The sequence below is a fragment of the Canis aureus genome, chromosome 12 (genome assembly GCF_053574225.1).
Source record: "Canis aureus isolate CA01 chromosome 12, VMU_Caureus_v.1.0, whole genome shotgun sequence".
Lineage (NCBI taxonomy): Eukaryota > Metazoa > Chordata > Mammalia > Carnivora > Canidae > Canis > Canis aureus.
The window spans coordinates 33,899,656-33,925,722 of NC_135622.1; the positions used below are offsets into that span (position 1 = coordinate 33,899,656).

General features: G+C 42.7%; 1 protein-coding gene and 1 long non-coding RNA gene across 8 annotated transcripts in view; one reads left to right on the forward strand and one right to left on the reverse strand.

The window, feature by feature from the left end:
* Positions 1 to 26,067, reverse strand: part of ARHGEF33 (Rho guanine nucleotide exchange factor 33) — an 85,603-nt gene that overhangs the window by 13,345 nt on the left and 46,191 nt on the right. For all 4 annotated transcript variants that reach the window (XM_077843527.1, XM_077843529.1, XM_077843530.1 and 1 more), the window contains exons 10-17: positions 23,744 to 23,873; positions 17,944 to 18,076; positions 16,350 to 16,433; positions 15,097 to 15,180; positions 13,281 to 13,429; positions 12,064 to 12,228; positions 8,660 to 9,476; positions 4,233 to 4,372 (exon numbers count right to left, since the gene is read on the reverse strand). In XM_077843527.1, coding sequence (XP_077699653.1) covers positions 4,233 to 4,372; positions 8,660 to 9,476; positions 12,064 to 12,228; positions 13,281 to 13,429; positions 15,097 to 15,180; positions 16,350 to 16,433; positions 17,944 to 18,076; positions 23,744 to 23,873 — 1,702 coding nt within the window. The remainder of the gene's footprint in view (positions 1 to 4,232; positions 4,373 to 8,659; positions 9,477 to 12,063; positions 12,229 to 13,280; positions 13,430 to 15,096; positions 15,181 to 16,349; positions 16,434 to 17,943; positions 18,077 to 23,743; positions 23,874 to 26,067) is intronic.
* Positions 8,895 to 26,067, forward strand: part of LOC144280951 (uncharacterized) — a 47,475-nt gene continuing 30,302 nt past the window's right edge. For 2 of the 4 annotated variants that reach the window (XR_013349395.1, XR_013349397.1), the window contains exons 1-3: positions 8,895 to 10,100; positions 17,965 to 18,051; positions 22,367 to 22,436. This is a non-coding gene — a long non-coding RNA (uncharacterized LOC144280951). Of the gene's footprint in view, positions 10,101 to 17,964; positions 18,052 to 20,801; positions 21,286 to 22,366; positions 22,437 to 26,067 lie in introns of those variants that run through there. The other 2 variants (XR_013349396.1, XR_013349398.1) reach the window with 2 other exon arrangements.

Here is a 26,067-nt window from a genome sequence, read left to right on the forward strand (position 1 = left end):
AACTATAAGCTTCTAATGGACTACAACTATTTCTTTTACTTCTTTTGTGCTAGACAGAACTTAGTACACTAAAGACCCTTCCTTAACTTAGTGATAGGTTTCAAATGATCTATTAAGAAACATTTGTAATGAGGTTTAAGTCATCTAAAATGTTATGCTTTCAATCATCTCCTTTGATTTTGAAGTTATGTAGGGAAATGAGAGAGGAATCCCCAGTAGATAAGAAATGAGAGGACTTGAAATAGGCTTTGAGGAAGTAGAGAAGAAGGTGGGATAAATTATCAATTAATTCTTTGGTAGTAAAAAAAAAATGAAATATGAAAAAAAAAATTCTTTGGTAGTCCTTTCTATTACATGGTTCCACAGCCAAGGCTGTGCATACACAAAAACAGCTGGTAAGACACCAAAAGAAGAGGATTCACTGATGTTCAGTTACATGGGGCCCTGTAGAAGTATTCTGTATGTGTGTGTCTTTAAGAAAAGAGAGAGATTTTGATGTGACTGGTACAGGGAGGGTGATGAGGAGGAAGGAGACACTCTGAGATATATAAGTATAAAGCGTTAAAGGGAATGAGAATGGGTGAGGAAACAGAATTAATCATTTGGAAGCCATATTCTTTTTCTTCCACTTCCCCAAATTTGGGAATAAAAGAACACCTATACTCTCTACCTCTAAACTGTCTTACATAATCCTCTTCGTTCATGCCATACCCCTAACCAAGCATACTTATTAAACTAAGTGCAAGATTTATATATATATATAGATAAAGTAGCATTTGCTTCACACTTCAGAGTAGTCTAGATATAAGACTTAAACAGCCTCCATATCCAGCCTTCTAGAACAGGACGGTTTGTCTTAATCCCTGCTCAAAGGCAGAGATAAGGGTTCAGTCCAGCGTCAGCCTATCATATTAGGTCTGCTCCTGGCTTCTAAGGATCTTCATTTAAAATTTTTTAAAGTTGCTTAACATTTTCAAGCTTCAGATATGTAGTCTTTATTCTGATCAATTCTGGGCAGCTTTCAGGGACATGTGACCTGGTATCTACCCAGGACAAATGTGCCTGAGATAGAAATAATCAGAGCATCATCCTTTTCCCAAATATCTTGGGCATTTTTCAGGACTTTTTTTTTTTTTTTTTTTATGATGTCAACTTGACTCTCCCTTTTGAATCCTTGTGGGTCTGAGCATTCGGCCCTCCCAGCCTCAGAGGGAAGAGAACCCTTTCTCAGGTTTTCTGCTGCATCTGGCTCCATGCCTAGCTTCATCCCGAAGCAGCACTCTGGGTGTGTGGGGCCACCAGCCAAACAAGCCCCTATGGATACAAAAAGTGTGTCAGTGTAGACAGGAATGAGCCTCCAGAGGGCTGTGGGGGAGGCAGGCAGCGAACCCCAAACTTGACACAGGTGGCTTTTCTGGCACTAGTCCATTTTGGACCTCGGAGGCCAGGTTGTGGCATGGCTCCAAGACCCAGGATTAACCACTTCTTAAAGTCACACGGCTTGCTGCCGGCCTGACCTCTCCACACATGGGAGGAGAATGAGCTAAATGTCTCTTTCTGGTTCCTCCCTGTACCTGTCCACATGCCTGACTTCAGAGTGCAAGTTCCTATACAACAGCTGGGACTATGTCATTCATGATTCCTACACAAGTATCTCATACAGTACATGCATATAAGAAAGAATGCTTAACCACCAAGAAGAATGGTGTGTTCTCATCTGAGTTAAGAGCCACTGACCTTTCTGTGCTACTCTGGGACTTTCTTATCCTTCCTCTCTATCTTAGCATAGTAGAGCAAACTTCCCATGGTTTTTACATGAGAACACTCAGGAGAACTACTCAAGCTGCTTCTTTATCCTGTCCCAAAGCACCTATTATGGTACCCTGACACAAGGCAGTAAGCAAATATCACCTGGTGGTGCTCACAATCCTACCCTAGATGTTCAAAGCTAGGAAAGTCTGCCAGAGGGAGCAGCCATCTGTGTGGCACCCCCTTCACTTCCATTCATATACCACTTCAGATTTTAAATACAAAGACAGCAGCAGAATTGGTGGCAGCACTGTGATTGGTGCAGAAGAGACTGATCTATGAGAAAAGATAAGAGGTCGAAGGAGATCCACTTAACTCTCTAAGAAGGATCCCCAAAAGGTGCAAGAAGACTGCAAGCAATTAACCAACATGAATTTGGAGAGTCCACAGCTAGTCCTCAGCACTGTGCCGAGGGCTGGGGGGCGGGGGGTGGTGGGAGGGCTACAGAAAGGTAAAATCAGGTCTTCCACATGGTGAGTCTTTAAAATTATAGGTCCCAACGCCATATTAATTTCTTGTTCCAGGTGTTAAAAAGATGTGATTACTCAGATTGATCTAAAACAAAGCCAAAGTACAGATAAAGCAAATCTCAGGTGCTTATCTTGGGCAATTTCCCACTCGGTGCAGGAATCCCTTCCATTAGCATCCCTGACCCAAGTCATCTAGCTTCGACTCAGGGGAACCCATTCCCTCAAGAGGCAGCCAGTTCCCAGTACCTGCGTTTTTAGATAGTTCTTCTTCTTACCCACTGCTCCTAGTTCTGCCCCTTAGACACAGAGAGGACAAGTCTACTCCCTCTGCCTCAAGTAATGGACAGAGCATTCTCTTACATTGCTCCAAAAAATGGGAACCAGTGGTGAATCCATGGCTCACTGTCTTCCAACAGACAGTACCCACTCACTATAAATGGCAGCGGGTAAAAAGTGGCTATTTGTTTTGGCAATATTGTGGTTTAACAAAAAGATAGGCTTAAGCAGTGGCTATCTTAGGAGTCCTTAGAAGGATTTAGGAGCCTAAATTCTAAGGTTAGGTTGGGAGGGTTGTCTGCTTCCAGGTCTCTCCATCCCAGCCAAACATGACAGAGGCAGGCAGTAGGCCAAGAAAAATCTAATCTATGAAGGTAAAGAGAGTAATACAAGTCTTAACTCCTCGCCCTCTGCATAAAGGGATCTAGCAATAGTCATGCATGCATGCACAGGGCTACCTTAGTCACAGTGAAAGAGGACATGGTGGAGTAGTACTGTATCTAACTGTAATAATGTTGCTCTCTTTCTCTTCCTCATTCTTCCAGTAACAGGCAGGGACCCACAATTAGAGATCTACTAATCTCAGTACCATCCTCCCCATGGGAGAAAAATTGGACAAATCATCAAAAAAAGTCCTCACTCCAGGCCTGCCCTCAACTCTTCCATCAAGACCATTATCTACATCAGCCAGTAACTTCTACCCTCAAGGGAGAAAGTGATTTCCCTCTACTTTCTCACTTATAAGCAATTCCACAAAGGCAGCTACAGTGTCTTTAACTTTTCCATCCACTAAATGTTGAAAACTGACTACAAGAACCTCCTCTCCCAAGAGAAACTAAGTAGCAGGGAAACTCTCTCTAAGGGAGGGGGAGGTGGCCTGAGGACCAGTGGAGATGAGAGACAATAGTCTCTCAGGCAGGCAGTGACTGGACTGGAGAATCCCTCTCAGGTCAAATGCTAAATGCTCCAATCTCTCTTCCTTACATTTCATGCTGGGGTTTGGCCATCATCTCCCAGTCTGTAAGACAGTGCTCATAAATGCTGGCCCAAATGCCTGATGGGTGATTCCCTGCAAAAAGGACTTAGAATCTTAGAAGGACCACAGGAGGGAAATGTCTTGTTTTTGCCTCCTCTGGAGTATGGAAACTCCATTAAAGTAATTTTTCTTTAACTAGGGCCCAAGGCAAATCCATTCCATCATTTCTGATAGGGAAAACACTAGTAAACCAAGTACTAGCATCCAGGATAACTATAGACTCCTATAAGCAGAAGTGCTGAGATGCCCTGGAAAACTTTCTACAGCTGGGGAGATTTGGATGGAGCACCCATTATACCCAACTCCAACAGTGGATCCCATGCCTCCCAGTCTCAAAGGGATTTGATTGTCATCAGCTCATTACCCTGGGGACCTCCTCTGCTTACTCTTCTCAGACACACAACTTTGGGAACAAGGAAGAGCTAAAAGAGGCAGAGGACATGGCTGAGTTTGCTTTTACTCTAGGAGATTACAACAAGAAAACATATTCACCTGGCAGGAATCGTGGCTACTGGCTGCAGGCACTGAGCTTGAAGCTGTTGTGTGAAACCCGGCTACTCGAAACTTATTACTGTTAAAACCTCAAGACTTAGCCCAAAGGGAAATGAGTTACAATGCTGTCTTGTCTAAGGGCTACTCACTTCTTTTTAAAGAGCTTGCGGAAGGAGCTGCGAAAGCCCCCTTTCTGGTCTTGCCTGGGGTTTTGATCGCTGAAAGATGTTTGCTCACTTTCTCTTTCTTCCTTTGGACAGAATCTGGTGGTGTCTTCTAAATGCATCTCCTGAAAATAAAATAAAAGAGGGGTGTTTATTTACTATTTCCAAAGTTAATATTACCCTCTGATTGGGACGATTCTTTTAACTCTGTCACTTTCCTCTCCTACCCCAAAAGACTAACAGTGAGCACCCTATTCCAACTAAAAAACCTAGGCTAACAAAGAAATCAGAAGTCGGCAAGAGGATAATTTTCTACTGAGTTCAGAAGGATTTTGTACGAACCAAGGCAAACAGTCTTAGAGTAAGATTATGGTATAAAAATAATTAAAGATCAGGACATAAGGGAAGTTAGCAAGTATCTTAAGACTATGGAGAACAGCTTCTTATTCTGGTACCAATACTGTCTTGCTGAAAAACAAGTAGTGGTCCCCTCACATCTCTGGAAGTGTTTCTCTTTCTACAAAATAAGGCAATTCCTTCCTTGTAATGTTAGTTTTAAACTCATATTCCTAACTCTCCATTTTAGACATAAATGGGGAAGGAGGTTTTGAGAGGTCAGATCTGTTTATTTTTTTTTATTTTTTTTCATATCTGTTTAGAAGTAAATGTCAACTATGTATACAGGCACATGTACATGCATGTGTGTATGTGTGCCTGCCATATTATTTCCACCCTGCAAATACGCCTTTAATATAGTTTTTATAATTCTTAATTCATGGTATTTGCGGTGTAAAGTAAAAATAAATAAAACAAGGCCCTATCTTCTGTGAACTTTCTAGTTTCTTTTCAAGCGTGAGATGTGCTAAATAAAATAGATATGTACTTATGTTTATGTTCCATATGAATGAAATATTTCATTTCATTCATGAAATGAAGTGACTGAGAACTTAGAAGGGACCTAAAATAGCTGCTTAATTTTGAACCTAAGAAGAGAACCCAAGAGATCAAAGCAAAAAACACCCCAAAACTTTCATGAATTGGATGGGTGCCTGCTTGCTGACAGTGAAGTGAGGCATGGAGATGACTTTTTTCAGGACACATGGGTTTGACTTTGAGAATTTAACTTGGGGTTTTAGTAGCAGATTTGGAGATTCTCTGAGACTCTACTAAGATTCATAACTAAACTATGAAGAGCAACATCTTGATAGCTTAGTGGGGCATTTCTCAAAGTGTGGTCCTGGGGCAACAGGATCAACTGGAGCTTCTATTTAAAATGTAGATTCCCCGAGCCCCAACCCAGACTTTCTGAATCAGAAACTCTGGAGTTAGGTCTAGGTAATCCTGATACACACTTAGATCTTAAAAACCAGTAGCTTAAGGTATGTATGTTCCTGCCCACCTGCACTTAATGTTTATATGAGTCACCCATTTGGGGTGGGGCCCAAATTCTGCAATTACAAAAGCTCCCAGGTAAATGAATGCATTTACTACTAGCCCAAGGAACATATTTTGAAAACTGGGCTTTTAGGGACTGTTTAGGATTGCATCTTTCTATGCAATCATGATCTTGATAATATCTTCCATTTGTATAGCATTCCATACTTTACAAGCATATTCACATACTTTATCTTATTTGGCCTGATCCTCACAACAATGCTGTGAATTAGGTAAGGTATATACTGTCTTATTTTTATAGAGGAGAAAACTGGAAACACAGAGATGCCAAGTGAATTGACCAAAAGCACACAGCTATTTGGCACCAGAACCAATACTAGAACCCAGATCTCCGGACACCCAGGTAGGTGCTCTTTGCACTAAAGCATGTTCCCTTCTTTCCTCTTAGAAACAGGGTTTGGCTGGCTCTGCGGGGCAGGTGTGGAAGATATACAGAGTATACTTAAGGAGATGAAATAGTAGGAGCTTTGCACATCTCAGTAGGAAAGAGCTGACACCTTTAAAGATAGGGCTTTTGAAGGGTTCATCTTTTGCAACTAAAACCTTATCTCACACCTCAACTACCCACACTCACATACAAGCACACATATACATATATGCATATATATATATATATATATATATACAGATGCATGCCCATATACACACATGAATGTACATGCACATACATACATACATGCACACGCACATACCCACACACAGCCTCTGCCCTCCTAGACTTTGCATTCCATCTCTCTCTAGGATTCCCAACAGTCCACACCTTCTGAATTTTTAGAAAGAAAAACCTTTGTCCAAGAACAGAAATAATAAGCAAGGTGAACCTCGTGTGAAAAATTCACATGCTTGAAAAATTTACTGACAACTGAAAGAGAAAAGGCCTTTTAACTGACCTCTATTTGACATCTCCTTAGTGTCACTTTCTGAACTGAGCTGATTCATGTCTGACACTGTTATGGGATGAAACTTGCTGTCCAGGATGTCTGAGTAACAATCCGTAATATAGTGTTTATTGTTATCTGGTATGTCTGATAAACAGCCACAAATATTTTACTCATTGTTTGCTTCTCAGATATATTACTTGTTTATTTCTGATTAATGTTTTTTTCTCCCTGTCAACTGCTGAACTCCCATTTTTTCACATATTAACTAGCGGGGAGGGAAGACACTTTTTTGAACATGTGAAATAAAAGCATTCTTTGCAGCTTAGACTATACTAGTTAGAAGGTTTTATATGTAAATCTCTGCCCATCTCAAGTCAATTTGAATTGGCATCATTATTTCCTACCTATTTCCCCATGTTAATGAACTTTTAAACTCTGACACATGCCTAAGGTTGATTTGTCTCAGAAATTTTGCCTAATAGAATTTTGTAAAGTTCAGAGTTGAAGATCAAAGTCAGAAAAAATATCTCAGAACCCTGGGGAATCTCAGCAACTTCAGCTGAGCATACTAAGGTCCCTCTGCAGGAACCAGTCAGACTTTGATGCTGGAGTCTAGATGGGCTACAAGCTCCAGGACTCTTCACAACCCAGCCCCTTCCTGTTCCTCTGGCCTGAGATCCATCACTCCCACTTGGTAGAGTATCCAAGAGGAAAAGCATCACCTTGCTGTTTTTAAAAAAAGACTCATGAGCCTTCTTCATATTTCTCTACCTCACTCTTCACCTAGGCAGCTTTTAAAGTTGAATTAAGACATTCAATTTATCCAGGAGGCCCTCTCTGACCATCACTCCAGGAGGGTTTAAATACCCCTCCACGTGTTCCCACAGTTTATTATCATTCTGGGTTTCTGGGTTTCCTTCCTGCCATATGCCAGAGGTGCTAGAGGGCAGATTTAGGTGCTATTCATGTCAGAACCCTCAGCCCTTGGCAAAGAGCCCATTGGGAGGCAGGTTCTCAGTGTCTACTGAAAAATGAATGAATGAATGGAGTCAGTGATCCTCAATCTATCCTCGCTCACTTGGAAACAAGAATACGTGGAATATAGAGCCCCTCATTCCTGGAAAAATCTCCTCTAGCCTAGGCTTGATACAAGTGATACTTGGTGCAGGTAAAGTTAGTCCTGGACTGTATCATTCTCAAGATGTCCCAATACAGAGCTGCCCTGCAAACCCTAACTACCACTCTTAAAACGAAGTTAGACAGCAAGGATGATGGCAGAGGTCAAAGCTATCTCGCCTCTCTCGGCTTAATCAGAAACTGCATCGTTCCGATCACACACAGATAAACTGTCTGCTCAGGAACCACTAGACGTTTCATGCGTATGTACTTGAACACCTCTTTAAACGTCCCAAGGCTTGCAGAGAGGAAGTTTAGACATCCAAAATACTAAACATTGATACGGACGCCAAAGAAGGTGTTTGCGAGTCAACGCCTCCTTGACTCATCGTGTGGTCCATGTCCCACCGGAATCTGCGAAGCAATGGGACCCCATTCGCCGCAGACTTTGCAGGCCGTGCACAGCGAGATGGGGCAACCCGCCTCCTTCCCAGCTGCAGGCGAGGCTCGTGCGGGGTCAGGGAGTGGGGCAGGCTGGCACACCGTGTTCGGCATTTCGAACACTTGCACACGCAGGTGCGCGCAGCAGGAGAGGAGGAAACAGGCCTCGGACTAGCGTGCAGGGCTCTGAAGGCAAAGGTGCAACCGTGAGGTGCCGCGGCTTAAGGCAGAAAACAGCCCTAACTCTGCGGAGCGGACGGGAGGGGAGGCTGGTGGCAGTAAGCAGGTCTAGGAGTCCGTGCTCTGCGGGCTCTTCGCCACCGGACGCCCACGTGCGGGGCCAGCCACCGGGCCCCTGCCGCTCGCCTCGGGGGCAGCTCCCCCGGCGGCCTCCGCTGCCCCTCGGGCCAGCCCGCTTTCCCCTCCACGCTAGGGGAGCCCAGGCTGCCCCCTGGAGACCTGGACCCGGGGGGCGGGGGGGTTGCCGGCGCTGTGGGTTTGGGTTTGGTTTTACTTTACCCTCCTTACTTCCAAATAGGTCTGCTTTTCGCTTTGGGACCTCTGCTGGGGGAAGAAGGTCCGGGGCGCGCCGCGGGCGGCGGCGGCAGCGGCGGCGGCGGCGGCGGGGCCGTGCGGCTGCGCGGCGCGCTCGGCCTTGAGGGGCGCGCGGCCGCCGCTGCTGCTGCGCGTGCTGTAGAGGCGCGGGGCCACGCCCTCGGCGGGCGGCGCGCGCGGGAACTCCTTGAGCGAGCGGCTCAGCGGCTTGGCCTTGCCGTGCGCCTGCGCCGCCGCCTCCAGCTTGTAGGCGCCGCTGCTGCCCGCCGGCGACGTGGCGCTCTTGGGCAGCGGCTGCAGCGGGTGCTCGGGCCGCTCGGCCTCCATGGCGAAGCTGACGGGCCGCAGGAAGCAGATGTCCAGGCTGGACTCGGAAGAGGCGGGCGAGCAGTTCTCGAAGAGGGCCGGGGCCTGGTACGGCTCCTCGTCGTAGGGCGCGGGCAGCGCGAAGATCTCGCCGCCGTACTCGAACTCCTCGTAGCCCGCGGGCACGAAGCCGCGGGCGTCGGGCAGGAGCTCGGCCGGCGCGCGCAGGGAGCGCTCCACGTTGGCCAGCGGCTCGGCGGGCGAGGGCTCGAAGTCCATCTCGGGGATGGCCTGCAGCGGCCCGGCCAGCGCCTTCACGTCCTGCTCGGCGGCACAGAACTGCGCGGGCGCCAGGAGGCTCTCGGGCCTCTCGTGCTTTCTGCCCTCCAGCTCCCACTCACTGGGCTTCCCGGGCTGCATGCTCTCCATCAGGCTTGGCTGTGGCTGGCTTTTCTTCACTGGGGGCATCAGATGTCTTTAAAAGGAAAACAGAACACAAAAGGAGGTGTGCTTACGGTCGGTTAGTGCAGGCCTCAGCGGCCGAGGCGGAGGGCGAGGGCGAGGGCGAGGGCGAGGGCGACGGCGGGCGCTACACGCTCTGTCAGCCGCCGCCCCGGCGCCGCGGGAGCCGCCCGCTCCGCTCTCTCGCCTCCACCCTCCCCCGCGCCGGCGTGGGTCACCTACCAAGCTCCACAGGCTCCTCCAGCCGAGGAGGCCCCATGAGCCCTGGCCCCCCACCTAGGGGGGTGAAAATGCCATCTGGCGAGAGGGTGCCCGAAGTCTCTGTCTGAGCAAGGAGGCTGCGTGTCGACGAGGCAAGTCGGCCAAGGAGCGTCCTGACCCGGCGCGCGCCGGGGAGCTCCGACCCACCCAGCTCACCCAGCTCGTGTCCAGAGCCCCCGAGGCATCTCCTTCCTCTCACCTCTCGATTTGTTTTGTCCTAGCGGTATGATACAAAGTCATGGAAAGAGCTTTTGTTCGACTCCTGGACCTTCGCGCTTAAGAACAATTACGTTTCTAAATGGAATGAATGGGTAACGATCTTGAAAGCTGTTGAATCTTGATGATGAAGTACGGGGTTCACGGTACACCTTCGTAGGTATTTGAAGTTTTCATAATGAAAAATTTGAAAATGTTGTCGCTGTGGAGAGTGCTGTATAAAGTCTTCTCGAACTTTCACCCTCAAAACCCACCAAAATGAAAAGGCTTTCACTCTAAATATGCCCAATTTCATGTTTAATCGTGAATAATGAATAATTTACATAAGATATTAGGGTGGCATACACATCAGATTGGATGGGATTTGCCAGTTCTGGTAGAAGGTGATTGCCAGGCAGATGTGAGTGTCTGGCTACACACTGACCCAACCTGATTGTTCTGCTAGTTTACTAATTCTGCCACACACACACACACACACACACACACACAAAAAAAAATGCATTAAAAATGCAGATGTATTAAAAAGGAAAAATAGATGCAAAAACTAAGTATCTTTCTCTGGCGATCTTAAGATGAAAATGAAGTCTCACACTTTCAAAGGTGAAAAATGATAAAATGAAATACCTAACTTGAATTGCCTTTTCACTTGGAAAATTGTTGAATTTTCTACTGGCCATTTTGCCAACACGGTGCAATGACAGCCATCTTTTTTGGTTGGGGTATCCTCTCTAGGGATTTCTTTTCTTTTTCTTTTTTTGTTTTTGTTTGTTTGTTTGTTTGTTTTGGTTCTATTTGTTGCACTTTAAGATACCTTTATTGTCATAAAAGCTGAAGTGACCCAAAAAGTTAATACCCTCTTCCTACCTGTCTTCCACTCTCCACCCTGGAAAGGTACTTTTTCTGTATGGAGTTCTCCCCCTACAAGACTTATGGGGTTTTCTCTATAGGAAGAAAATCTTCCTGGGCTCTCTGTATGGAAAGGTTAATGTCTCAGGTTTCAGAATGATTATGGAATTTCTCTTTCTTTTCTTTCCACATTTGCACTTCTGTCTTTCTAGAATACATCTTCTCAATTTTATGAGGGCAGAAAGAGGAAACAGCGTTTATTTTTCATTACTGATCAGATACTCCTTGCAGTGATTGTAATTGGCATTTTAAAAACTGTAGTGATTAAAAATTGAAAGAATCTCAATTGCCTACCTCTTACTTCATTGTAATCTTAGACAAGAAAAGTAACTTTTTGCACAACTTCTAAATTTTCCTTTAGATAATAAAACCCAAAGCAGAAATTATAGTCTATACTTTGATGAGAATTATCTGTATTTGACATAGGGGGGTTTTGGAATTTTGAGTTTGGGTTTCCCTTATCTTTCCAGAAATCCTGGTATCAAAAGTAGCTAATTTGACTTTATCCTATCCTTGGTAAAGAGTTCCAAGTATATATAAATGGCCTAATCCTTAATGTAAAAATCATCGAGAAGTCTGGTGAATACGAATCCAGTTCAATGTGCTAGAGTGTTGTGTGCAGAGACTTTAAAAGGCTATCAAATACATCCAATGCATAGAACAACTTTAAGAGAAGCTATCCTAAGTGAAGAAAAGAACTTAGAAAATCCCTTTCTGAAGAAGCTTCAAGGGGCATTGAGAAGGGCTAAACAACATTCTTTATGTATCACCTCAAGCCTATTTCTCCTCTCAGAACCTAAACTTCCACTCACCCCTGACTGGGATTCTTTCCCTCTACTCTACCTTGTAGAGAACTTAGGTGGGTTCTCACCCTTCTGAGGAGCTGTAAAATGCCTTCCTGTTTTGTTGTGGCACTCTTCCACTCAATCACTTTATAAACCCAGAGAGACTTATGCTGTAGATAGAAGGTGGTTATGTGTAATAAAATTGTTAGGTGTAGTCTTCAGCCTGTAGACCTGCCCTGTTAACATTAGCCTTCCTCTGGGACCCAACCATTGGGTTAGCTGCTTGCCTGCCATATTTAGGCCTGATGGAGCAAGAGGGAGGCAAGAGTCCTGTAGATGATACTCCTATTCCAGGCTGTCCTGCGACCCCATACAGATGACTTGCCACCGAAGGGCATTGCCATTAACCTTTCCATAGCAATAGGTGCTTACGTGACAGCAGGGCCAGCACTGGGAGCAGAAGGGTAGGGTTGCAGTATCTCTTCTGAGTGGATCCCACTGTCACGGACAGCCTCAGGGCCTGCAGTAGGGGAAGCATCTTGTCCAGTATTTGCACACTGGGAAGCCAGCCCTTTGTACAGCTTTGCCATGGATGATCTGTGAGAATGGAAGTAATAATTTTCAGGGTATACAGTGGAAAATTGGTTCTGAATTATCTGAATCGATTCAGATTATCCCAAGATAGATCAGGAAACAATATTTCTCAGATGAAACTCAGCTGTGAAGTTCCCTCTCTCTTTCTGTCTGTCTGTCTCTCTCCATGGCTCTCTACAAACCAGGTTGCTTACATAACAGTACAAGCTAGATGCTGGGCAAGAATAGGGATGCTGATTAATTGCCTGAATTAAGTTTAGGGGAAAGGGATGGTATAGGAAGATGTCCTCCATTAGAGGAGCCCTAGCTTGGGAGATAGCATCTTTTTCTGGTCTCAAACAACCCCAGAAATTGTTTTCCTCATTGGCTTGGGATGACGTTAAAGGAAATCCAGGACATTAGGAAATTCTGCTATGGGTTGTTTCTGTTCCTTCTGAAGCCCAGATTCTCCCTAGTCAGCCCTTTTTGTTTCTCTTTAGCATGAAATTTGTTCAACTACCACCCTCTCCCTTATTTGTTTTGTTTTTATCCACAGCATTTATACCATCTATTTATTAACTGGCTGTCCAACTCTAGAAAGTAAGCTCTACATGGCAAAGCTTTTTATCTGTTTTGTTCATTGCACTATACTCAATACATAGAGCAGGGCCTGATATACATGCTCAATAAATATTTGCTGAGTTCATGAAAGAAACTACATTCTGGCCTTTAAACTGCTTTTTTTAACCTGGCAAACTTAGGGAAATAACTATTTTCAAAGTGGTTAATAACAGAAGATGGGGTCTGTATAGGGATTAGAGTAAAATTTTATTTTTCTAAAATAATTATACCTATTACCTGGTGAAAATTACCACCAGGTAATAGATACCTCTCTCCTGTAGCCAGCATGACCACCTCATTTTCATCCTCTTCTCTGTTCTCTTCTACCCCCCTGACACTACATTTCAGCCATTTAACATACAATGAGGTTACTTGTGACAGGTACCCACACTGACTGTATCCCTGTTCTCAGAAACCTTTGATCAACCCTCTAGACGGCACCATCAGAAGCTTACTTCTTGAGCTTTTTCCGTTTCTGAATAAGCAAATCCTCATTGCATTGAAACAGCAGGGTGTAATGCGAGATAAATACTCGAAGGCGCTGAACACACACCAGAAGTAGGTAATAGTCAGGGTGTTCCTGCTCTGTGAACTTCAGGACATTCTGGGTGGAGATAAAAAGGAGGCAGCATTTGCATAATTAGAATGAAAACTTTTGTCTCTTTTGCACCTTGCCTCCATCTGTTGTGAGGGTTTGGTAGTCATTTAATCAGAACATCAATATATGTGGCCAATCTAATTGTAAACTGAAAGGTTAAACCTGCTATTCTCTTTGTCCATCACACCAAGGGAGAATAATAGTCACCATAGCTCCTGTTTCAGTTGGACATGAACGTTGGATAATTCCCTCTGAAAAATTAGAAGGATCTACTCATTAGATCTCTAAGGTAATGGAGCCATTCTAACAATTACTGTCTACAAGCAATGCCTTATGACCCAAATGAGTAAGGCCAATAGTGAGACGTCAGGAATTAAGGCATGCTGGAAGGGGAGGCTGTTTATGATCAAGCCTGGCCTGCTGGTCCCTCCTATTATATTGCCTATTGTCCTGTAGAGGAACATGCATATTAGTTGGATCTGGGAAAGCTAACATTTATTGAGTCTTCCTATTGCCAAGTACTAATGCCTTTACAGATTTGTTTCCTCAGTTAATGTTTACCATAGCTAGCTAGATTAGATAGGTGCAATTATTACCTCCATTTAACAAATAAGGAAATCAAGGCACAGCAAAGTTAAGTCATTAGGTCACACATCTGACAGGTAGCAGAGCCAGAAGTTGAATTCAGACAGTAGAATCAGGGCTCTTATTTACCATACTGCTTGTAAGACCAGGGTTTCAGTCCTAGACTTTTTTCACCTATGAGGTGTGTTAACTTGGACAAGTTACTTAATTTCTCTGGCTCTCTATTTCCTTATCTAAGCTATGGTAATGATACTTATTTCATGGGATTTTTGAAAGCATTAAATAAGATAATTATTGAGGCACCTGGGTGGTTCAGCTGGCTAAGCATCTGCCTCTTGATTTCAGCTCAGGTCATGATCTCTAGGTCATGAGATCAAGTCCCATGTCATGCTCTGCACTCAGCAGGGAGTCTGCTGGAGTTTCTCTCCCTCTCCATCTCTCTCTGCCCCTCCTCAATCAGCAATTAAATCAGAACAGATGGATGGTAGAAATAAGAAGGACTGATAAGGGTGTTGGTGAGCTTTTCTCTCAAATCTACTTCCTCCCAGGTACTGCAATCCCTGTGGTAAAATGGTGTGCAGAAGTTAGCTCATCAACTTCTACATGGTTTTTCTGTGACATAAAACATGAGCAATATGTGGTAGGCCCTTGGACTTGAGCCAAAAGAAAGTAGTCAGGATAGCAGTTAAGTGGACAGGTTATATAGATACTTCTTAAATGCCAGGGGGTGGGGTAAGGGTTTGGGGGTTCATTTAGATGATGTAGAACAAGGTGAAAAGGACCGAATGGGTACTCAGAATCTATCAGGAGATGCTATAGGAAGATCTTGGATCAACAGAGGTGGGGATTGCTGGTAAACGAAGATAGAACTTCAAAGATAAATGTTATGAGTCAAAGATTTTTAGATATTTAGATTTTAGTTCATGCCACAAAGTAGGAATGGGGTAATCACAGTAGTCTAAATCATTTCATCACCCCTTAGAAATACCAATGATTCTTCCTTGACCCTTTACCACGTTTCTCAGTTGCAAGCCACAAATAGTAGTTTAGCTTGAAAATCAGTTTGTTGGATTCCCAGCCATGCCTACCTGCAGATGTATCAGATATTCAGGGATGCGCTGGACTATGTGAAAAAACAGTGTGTAGATGTCAGATTTAATCTCTTCATCACCCTGAAAGAAAGGTAGAGTCACTCTTCATTGTCCCTGAAGACACTGGCTGCAGAACCCCAAAGTGAGTCCTACCAGAGTAAGAAGGGTTTTTTTTTTATTTCCAGAGCATTTTCTTTCTCTAGAGTGCCATGATCCTTCATTGCATAGGCCACTTGTTCAGAGACATGCTCAAGGAGACAATTCTTCTGTAGCAGGAAGCATATCATATACTTCTTTTAAATCCACCCAACTTTCCAAACAACCCCCTCATTCCCCACCACTTTTTTTAGCACAGTGCTGGACAGATTTGGGCAGTCAATAGATTATATTTGAGTTGAATTAATTCATAAGGATTCTCTTGGAAGTACTCATTGCAGTGGCTTGCTAGTAGGCACTAAGGGTGAATTGGAGCCTTGTGAGGGTGGAGAAAGACTGTAACTAGAAACTTGTCAGCTGGGCTGCAGAGGAAACAGGTCGCATTCTCTCCATGTTCCTTTCTTTCCCTCCCCTCCCTCCCCTCCTTTCCCTCCTCCCCCTCCCCTCCTCTTCCCTTCCCTCTGCTTCCCTTTCTCAAATATTTGCTGAGCACTAATATATGGTGGGCATTATACTCATACAGTTGAGAGTAGTGGAGGGTTGAGGTAAAATGTTAATAAGAAAGAGACCCTCACCTCCTGTAAAACTTGATTAACTCAACTTACTGACCTAAAATAACTAGAATTGTTAGATAATTATATGTGCTTATTGAGTACCTAATATAGCATTGCAGTAGCAATACTTTAAGCTATATGATTAGAACTTTATCATCTTATAAACTGACAAGACACAGCATGATTTGAGTTTAATATTCAGAGTTAAATTGTCTGAGCCTGGAAGAGGAGGAAATCTTCATATAACATGCAAGCTGCAATTTGAGGATATCTGCTTAGAACACCTGTTTACTTTGGGCAAACTTCCAATGGAATATAAGAGAGTAGAGCAGGGCAAGGACCAAAGCACTGGCACTCATCCTCAAGTGGGCTCCTTTAACCCCAGGTAGAAGTGTCAGTGGCTCTGTTTGAGCCATTCCCCAGCCTGGAAGACATGCTGAGTACATGAGAGTGAGAGTGTTGTCCTCTCCTAAGTGGATGAGCAATGGCCTATAGACACACATGTAACCAAAAAGCAGTCCATGCACAGAGTTACCTTACCTCCTTCAGGACAACAACATGAACCAAAGAGATGCATTCAGGCAGGTCCCTTAGATAGGCAACGTAATAATCCAAGAAATTATTCTTGAAAACAAACACAAAAATGCATAGTAAGAACCTGGAAACAGGAATGATAACAGCTAATGTTTTTATAGAGTCATGTATATAAAAACGGAGTACTTGGCAGATTATCTTAATCATTTATTTAATGTGCTCATTAATGTTTTTTTTTTATTTTTTAATTCTTTTTTCAAGTCTTTTTGATTTCAAGGTAAATATCCATATGGACTTGGGAACCAAACTCAATAGTCCTGTTTTAATGAGAAAGTGGAAAACCAACGCACCAAAAAGGGGTCACATAAGTTGAAAAAGTATTTTTAAATTGTTAAATGATTAAAATGCCTATTTTGCTTTTAAGTTACTTTTAATTTCAATCATCTACATCCAGTAAGGAACTTTGTCCAACTCACTTCCCAGTGTCTAGACCAATGATTCTCAACTTCTTCCACTAATTGTGTATTTCCACCAAATGCTTATTCACCTATGCAATATGTTCCAGGAAAATAGTTCTCAGCTTCCAAAGTTATATTGCCACAGATACAACAATTCTCACCAAGAAAGCATACTGAATACAAATAAAAGTGATATTAGAGGGATTACATTACATCCATGTAAGTAAATAATTTGTAAACTATACAAGTAAATAATCCGTAAACTTTGTATTATCACCTATCATTGAGAATCATTGATATATAGAGTTTGATTGCAGGCTAACTCTGCATGTTAATTTTGCAGCCCAATTTTAATTAGCCCACAGAATATTTTTAAAATTTCAAACAAAATTCTGGATTGCCAGTGTCTCTTAAAGTATCAGAAGATCTGGCAACTGTAATCCTTTCTTCCTGAATAATAATTGGATAGTATTTCCTGTAGAAAAGCATATATGCTCCACTTAAGCTCACCTCCCAACGATCCATATTGTATCACATTCTGCTTTCTTCCACTCATTTTTATCATTGCCTGGCCCTGTAGGCATTTGAGTCTGCAACCTCTGGCCTGGGTCATATTTTCTTTGCAGAACAGTATAGAGACTTGGAAACTTAGCAAAGTTTCCTTCCTTTTCTCCAAGGAAGTGAAAATAAAAAAACATGCAAGACAAATAGCTGCCCATCACATTTTCACAAGGAATGAAATAAGTGTGAAATACATATACATACACAAACCCTCCTGTATTTATTTCATATGTGTGAATGGATATATATATGATATATATATTTATTTATACATAAATGCACACATACGCAGATTCAATGAAGCAGTTATACATAGTACAGTGGGAAGCGATGGGCTGGAAGTTAGGAAACTTGGATCACAGGTCCACAACTACCTAGCTAACTCAGTGATTTCAGCAGTCTTTTCATGTTTCTGAGCTTTATTTCATTATCTGTAGCATGAGGAGGTTAGACTATACATCTCAACAGTTTTCCTAACTCTGAAAATCACTGATTTGAGGTTCTCCATTCAAAGAAGCAGACAAGGGGGACACAGATGCATGTAATTCAAACTTATAAAGGATTTTTCCAAAAAAACTCACCTCATCATTTGTTAACTTAAGGAATAAATCTCCAAGAACTCCTTGGCGTGGCCACTTTAGGACCCGTTCCTGCAGAGCATGAAGCAAATCGAGGTGCTGCTGGACAAGGTACCGTAAAGAGCCAGGGAAGAGGCTTGAAACAGAATAGAGATAGGATCACACAAACCAGGTGTAGAGAAGAAAAGACCCTATGAGAATATATGCAGGAGGTTCCATTTTCCCAGTCATTCAAAACATTTTGAGTCGCAGCTCTACATCAGGATTTTTTTTTTAAGTTTGACATTGTAGAGCTAATAGCAAATATCCTCAAGATGTAAAAAGACCGCATTAGGGGTGCCTGGGTAGCTCAGTTGGTCAAGCGTCCAACTCTTTATTTTGGCTTTCATGATCTCAGGGTCCTGGGATCGAGCCCCAAATTGGGCCCCACACTCAAGAGATTCTGCTTTAAAGATTCTTTCCCTCTGCCCCTCTACCCATCCTTGAGAGCATGCATGCATGCACACACACACACACACTCTTTCTCTCTAAAATAAATAAATAAATCTTTTAAAAAAGGAATAAAGATAAAAAGACCCCTTTACCAATGGCTCCTCCACAATTGTGTATTGTACTAATAAAGAGCACATCGCTTAAATGGCTTTTTTTTTTAGTTTATTTATTTTATTATAATTATTATTATCTTTTTGATAATCTCTACACCCAATGCAGGGCTCAAACTCACAAACCTGAGATCAAGAATCACACACTCTTCCAACTGAGCCAGCCAGGTGCCCCGTGAGTGGCCTTTTAAAAGCCAAACTGTTATGCTCTTCTCATTTATGTGACAGTGGAAATTCTAAGGGAACTCTTTTGTAAAACTTTAAAGTTATTCCTGCTTGATGTGCAACATAGTCTACTCTAATTAATGCTGTATATGACAGTACTGAGGGGGCACTTGATCATTCTTAGCTACGAGGTAAGAGACTCTGATTTAGGTAAAAATGAAAATTTGTTTCAAGCTGGGAACTACATGCTCAGGGCATGGGCTTCTGAAAGAGCTCCTTCCCTTTCCTATTTCCAAGAGGAATACTGGGCAAGGACACAGTCTTACCCGGGGAAGCTGAGGACCAGGCCTGGCCTGCTACTCCTTGGAGCTTCACAGAGCCCCTCCCTCCTCTCACTTCCCTCTCCCCCATCCCACAGAATGTCTCAGGTTGGTTGGTTGGTTTGTATTTTTCTCCAGGGGAAGTGAAAGAAGGAAGAGAGGTGTCAGCAAAGGATGTGGTGGAGAGGAGTGAGAGAAAGAATCATGGCCAGAGGAAGACTGGATGGAGAGTGGCAGGGCAGTCAGGGACCTATAGGAATGAGGAAGGAAGCTGTAAGGAAAAGGAGTTTTGCTGGGCCAAAGCAAGGTTTGAAGCTCTAACTTGGTGACTTAATGGGAATTGAAAGCAGGTTCTCTTGTGCTTTCAAGACCACAGGTTTAACAAAGATGAAAGTGATCGCCTGCTTATCACTGAGGGCTGAACTTATCTCGATATTCCCTCAGGGTCCAACGAGAATAAATTAGTGGGTCATTGGGGTGCTTTGCCAACCTGGAACAAATAGACCTTTGTTGAGAACAGTAGGAAGAACACTGGTTTGATAAGGAGTTTTTTTTAACCCCCTCCCAAAAATAAATAAATAAATACAAACATACATAAATACATAAATTAAAAAAAGTTTTTTTAAGTTTTCAACCCATCTTTACAAAAAGCAAACATTCCCCTGGGGCTACAGCTCAGAGAAGACACAGATACCAGAGAGAGTATCCAGCCCCCTGTGAAAAGATATAAGGATTCCTTCCCACTGGTCTCTATCCCTCCACCTCCTGTACCATTAGCCTTTACATAGGCAAACCCATGTCCATAAGCTCACATGGAGGGGCTTCCCAATTTGACTTCTTATGACTGACGCAGTGGGCTCAGAAGATCTAAGTAATCCCTGTCCAGACCAGAGGGAAGCTGGAAGGGTGGCTAGGAGACAGTCTGACTGGGAGGAGACCATAAAGCTGGTAGAGGAAAGCAAAGCTGACTGAACTGAAAAAGTAAAACACTGATCCAGCAAAAGGTCTAGATCTGAAAGATTGCTCCCCACCCAAGGCTGTCATGACTTTGGGTAATATTCCTGGGGTGACACTGAAAGATGTTAGGGCACCATGCCATGGTGAGATCTGACTTTGAGTTGGGTTGTCTGTATAGGTTATGTCATATCTCTTGGATTATCTCTTTTCTTTTTCTCTTTCTTTATTCTTTTTCTGGCCTCGCCTGGCCCCACCTGACCTGACCTTCTTTCTCTTTATTTTGAGAAAGTCAGCTTTCTCTATGCTGCTATGAGAAAGTCAGCTTTCTTTCTTCTGCTATGCTGCAACCAGTGTACTTGCAGAATTGGAGAGCTGGTAACTTGGTCAGAGTCCAGGTACTTCCTGGGCTGTCTGCTGGGGGTAATAGCTTGAGGTTTCAAGGTGAGGGTCAGAAAATGCTCCCAGCAAGTATTATGGAAACATGTAAGTTCCATGAAGAGCAATGACCTACAGTGGGTTCTATACTAAATATTGAAAAAAAAAGTTTTATTTAATAAGGATATTATTTGAAATCAGGGAGGAGTGTGGAGGAGGTGAGCCAGGAGATGGAGAACAGAAAGAGAAAGAAGCAACCAAGCAGTATAGACACACACATAACCTGTTTCATTGTTTTGCTTAGAGCCAGACCTGACTCCTAGAGACAACTTTTTCATGAGGATGAAAGTATTAAGTACTCAACTTCTTTTCTCTTCCTTACAAGGGATGAAATTCTAGCAACTGCATGAGTAGTTTATTCTTTTTAAAACCTTCAAAGTTATTTCAACTCCCACAATACAGTACTTAAACAAGGGAGATAAACCAAAAGCAATCAAGGAAAACCCACTTAGAGTTTCAAGTTAATAACTTAACTCTTGCCTGTCTAATTTTAGGCCAAAATAACTCCTGAGCTTTAACAGTGGGATGTAACCACATTTGAGGGGCATCAATAATGAAGCATGTGCCACCTGGTGGTGATCTGGAGCATACTGAGTGCTTGGTGAATTTGGAGCTGGAGTTTAGCTTAGAAGCCTGGCAATACTTTCAGGCTGAGGTTGCCCTTCTTCACAAGTATTCAGACAGACAGGACTGTTTGATCCTGAGCTTGTAACTCTATCTAGAGGAATCATACCAGAAATATTCAAGAACTGCAACTTTTGTGATCCTCCAACAAATGAACAGTAGCCCACAAGTTCTACTCAAGACCTCAGCTGGCAGCTCAACCTCCTTTCGTTCAGCCAGGAGCAGGGCCGGCTTGACACAGGGTGAGGAGGCTCTTGAGGGCTTTACTTTTTTGTAGGGAAAAACGAAAGTTTTATTTTATAGATTTGAGAAGAGGTGGCAACCTCAGTTTTGAGTGGCAGGTTGTAGTTATGGTGGGTTTTATTTTTACCCCCAGGTTACTTTGCAGCAGGGGTAGAAAGTGCTGGTGGCTTGTAATGTATAATGGAAAAAAATAGGAAATGTTACAATTTATTTTCATCTTTGCATGGGGAGAAATGCCAGTAGAGAAAAGGAATCATCTCATTCTGTTGTGTTACTTCATTCAGCTGGCCTATTTAAAGTGCACATGGAGGCTTCAGAAAGGCTTAGAAAAAAGAAGAAATGTAGTGAGTGAAGGAGTTCAACAGAAATCTAACCCTGGGGTGGAAAAATGGCAACACTGCAAAGCTCGGACCTAGAGTCTTTGCATGAGTACTAAGAATATTGACTGAAAGCTTTTTCGTCTTGAGCTATGAAAAGAAAAAAGAGGGTTAGCTCAACAAATAACTAACATGAATAGCATTAGCACAGATATGAGACATAACTATTTTTCTTATTTTCATGGAGGATTGTGTGATAGTTTTAAACTTTTTCTAATCTCGGGATTTGAGAGAGCTCAGTCCTTCCTCAGTCATCGGTCAGTCATGGGAGAAGATCTTAGAGGAGAAGGAAGTGATGGCAAGTAGAAGAGAGCTTCAGTGAGTCAAGAACTCCTGACAGTGGAGTTGAAATCTGGGCTGTTAAGAGAGAACCCTACGCTGTGAAACAGGGACAGACAGAGTATGCTTCTGGCCGAGAAACTTGACAAGTTGCTGTTAATCAGGTGATGTCTTTGAAATAATATGGTCCTCAGGGAAGTAGTGTGATGTAGAAAGGTCACAAGGACAGGGGCAGAGGGGCCTGAGTCCAAAGTCTGGAACTAATCAACTATGTGGCTTTAAATCCCCCCTGAACCTTAGTTTCTTCATCTATAAGGTAGGCTTCACAGGATTCTGGGGCAGATTTCATGAAGTTATAAACAAAGTGCCTGGTTACTGTGTTCCAAAGTAAATAATTCTCTCTCTTTCCATGCCCCATCCCTAGATTTTCAGAGACAAGGAAGAAATTCTGCTGGCTCAGAATCTTAGATGTGGAAGCAATGCTGCACCAAAAGGTAGACTTGCCTTTAGATTTGATTAATGTAAACCGAGCAGGTCTCTAGCAATGGCAAAATAGAAGCTAGGTCTCCAGTAGAGGCTGTGGAGACCTCTCAGAGGCCCAAAGGGGCAATGTGGGAGGGTAGGGCAAGCCAGATTGGAGTCTAGCAGGGGATTCAAGTGGCTAGACTGGGAAGGAATGACCAGCGTTGGAAGGAACCTGGGTGGCCACTGAGAGAGGGTGAAGCCCCATCCAGGGCCACTAGTGATCAGAGCTTTAGCTCATACCACTCTTTCTGTTCCTTGTTACTTTCTATACTTTGCTTACTTCAATTTTGCAGTAAAATGGTTCTTGAAAATAGTCAAGCCACTTTTGAGTTATTCCCTCACCTCAGCCATTTAGAAAGGGGGAGCATTGCGTTCTGGTAACTAGGTATACTTCTGGCAGCGGCAAAGCCAAGTAAAATTGGGGAATGGTAAAGAGCAGGAAAATGCAGTTAGGGACTTCCCTAGAAGGATTCATAGCTTGTGAACCACCAGGGTCTATTACCTGATAGACTGTTTAAACTATTAATGCTGCATTTATCTGTAAGAGTCCATAATTCAGACCTTCCATTTTTTGGATTGGCCTTTTCCTCAACTAATCTGATTACATCTTCATTATGTTAGTCTTTTCCACCAAATCAGAGTTTCCTCCTTCCTGTTTTTCTCAAAGGAGAAGAAGCAGAGGAGATATAAAGATTATGAGCAGAAGCAATCAAGGAGTGTTGTAATCTTGGAGCTAGCATGCTGTTATAATATACTGCAGACCCTGTGGAAGCACTGCCTCACCACACACACACACACACACATACACACACACCAGTTGTGCACCGTCTAGTACTATGGGATCACCTGAACAAATAAGAAAGATCCAAGTCCAGAGTTATTCAGCCCTTTGCCATGTATCTAATGGCCACTTAATGCTCCAGACCTACATTGCATCCATTCCCTTCTACTTCTATGAGACCTGTGATCCTAGGAGGACATGCAGATGGCAACGAGAGCAATGTCTCCCTCACTGGAACATTTATTCTCCCTTTAGGTTCTTTACAGATATGCCAGGAACACTGAAGGTCTCAGAGACTATATTCCTTTTCTTATCTGCTGTAAGTCTAAATGTAAGACTTGCCAGGGGTTACCTGCTGTCACTGCCTACACTCTCTTCAAAGACTATTTCTGGAACTCTTTGCAGGTCCCAGAATTCCCAAAGTGAAAACAATAAACAACTTACCTTAAAATTTTAATCAATCTGAAAATCAAAGGCAATGAATACAATGGATACCTTCTCTCTTTGGAATTCCTCTTTCCATCTGACCCTTGGAATGTTGCCTTGATCTTCAGGATCAGAGAGATGTTGATGACATATTTTCTTTCTGATTCAAGGAGTTCTAGAGCCACAGTCTGTCTTTTAGCTTTAAAAGCAAATCAAAGAGGGAATTTTTGTCAACCACTCCTTTCCAAAGCTCTGGGAAATGATAGAAAGCAATAAAAAGACATTGAAAGCAATAAAAAGAGACATCGGCAAGTTTTTGGAAGATGATAAACAGAGTGGAAGCATGGTAATTAATTCAGCTGAGTAAGGGCACAAAACTGTGGTGTTCTTGTCTGCAGATGGAAAATCTGCTGAGAAGCAGAAAGGCTCAAGGAGTAGAGGCACCAGGCATCATAGAAAGTGCAAATAAAGATCAATGCTGAAAACAGGACACAAGTCTTCATAAAGTGCAATTGGACTTCCAGGCCCCTACTCCCAGGCCAGATGACTTCCTCATTTACGCCCCATGGGAAAATGTGAAAAATTAAACTAGAGGGGCTCTTATCTCTGGGGTCTGGACTAAAGACATCGACCATAGAAGGAAGAGTTGAGATGCCAAAATGAAAACAAGGGGACTCAGAGAAGGCTTGCATAGTGATTGGGGAGATTCTTCTCAGCCCCTTCCCCTGCAGGTCTTCCCACAATACCAGTAGACAGACTTATACTCTCCAGGCAGGAGTCTGGAGGATCTTCCACCAAAGAAACTAAACTATCCAAGGGAAAAAGACCTACACTCACTGACATAAAGAAGTCACCTACCAAAAAGTTATTTTGCTACCTGCTTAGCCTATAGTGAAGCCTGTTTAACTGATAAGCTTGGCCAATATAGAATCTTGCAGGTTTTTTATTTAGGGCCATATATATATATATATATCAGCCAAGAATCCTCAGACATTTGAATCAACCTTACACCATAAAAAAAAGAGAAAAAAAGGTATATGTGCATTTTGAATAGAGACAATGCAGAGGCTGTAATGTAAAGCATGGTGACTATGATTAATAATATTGCCTTGCATAATTGAAAGTTGCTAAAAGAGTAGACATAAAAGTTCTCCTCAAAGAAGAAAGAAATGTTTACCTATGTGTGGTGATGATATTAACTAGATGTATTGTGGTGATCATTTCACAATATATACAAATATCAAGTCATTATGTTGTACATCTGAAACTGATATAATGTTATATGTCAATTGTACATTAAATAAAAAAGAGACAATGCAGAAACAAAACTTTTTAAAAATCCTATAATTAAGGGGCAGCCAGGTGGCTCAGTTGGTTAAGCGCCGACCATGATTTCAGGTCAGGCCATGATCTGGGGTCCTGGGATCTATGGAGCCCTGCCTTGGAATCCTTACTCAGCAGGGAGTCTGCTGAAGGATTCTCTCTTTCCCTCTGTGCCTCCTACCACTTGCACACTCTCCTTACATATATAAAAATAAGTAAATAAATATCTTTTTAAAATCCTATAATTAATATCCTCAAAGAGATAAGAGAAAAACATTCTGCCCATTTAGTAGTTACAGTATGCTATATTTTTAAGAAAAGAGAACATTCCAAAAGAAGGAGAGAGAGAGAGAGAGAAGAAGAAGAAATTTTGGCATTTTTTCAGAGAAAAGAGTGGAAGATAAAGTCAAAGAGGTTTCCTGCCTTCTTCCTCACTCCTCCCCAAAACAAGAAAGAGACATGTTGAAGAAAAAGAGACTAGAAGTGAAGAAGAGGTAGTGAAGAACATCAATCCAAGAGACCCAACATCAAATTAGTTATTAGAAATTTCAGAGAAAAGAAGAAAATGGATGTGAAGATACTATCAGATTAATAATAGAAAAAAATACCAGGACACACTTTTCTAGAGGAAAGGGCCCTACCGTGTTCAGCATAATTAATGAAAAAGACTCAAACTTCTGTGAAACTTTAGCACACCAAAGGTAAAAAGAAGATGCTAAAAATTACCAGAAAGAACAATCAGGAAACAAAGTACTAGGGATCAGAATGGTATTGGACTTTCCAATAGTAACATTAGACATTAGAGGACAATGGAACAATTGCTTCAAAATGATGAGGGAAAAAATATTTTGTATTCACCTAAATTATCAACAAGTATGTGGAAGCTACTGGACAATGAGTTCCATCAAACAAGGAGTAAACCAAGAAACCAACAAAGACACACAAGATAAAAGCAAACAAACAGGAATCTGACATTGGAGAACTATGAAAGAAATTTTTAGGAAGAGTGGAAAGTCCCAGGATGGCAGCAGTGCAACAGACCAGGATGGGGTAGGATGATAGAGTTCTCT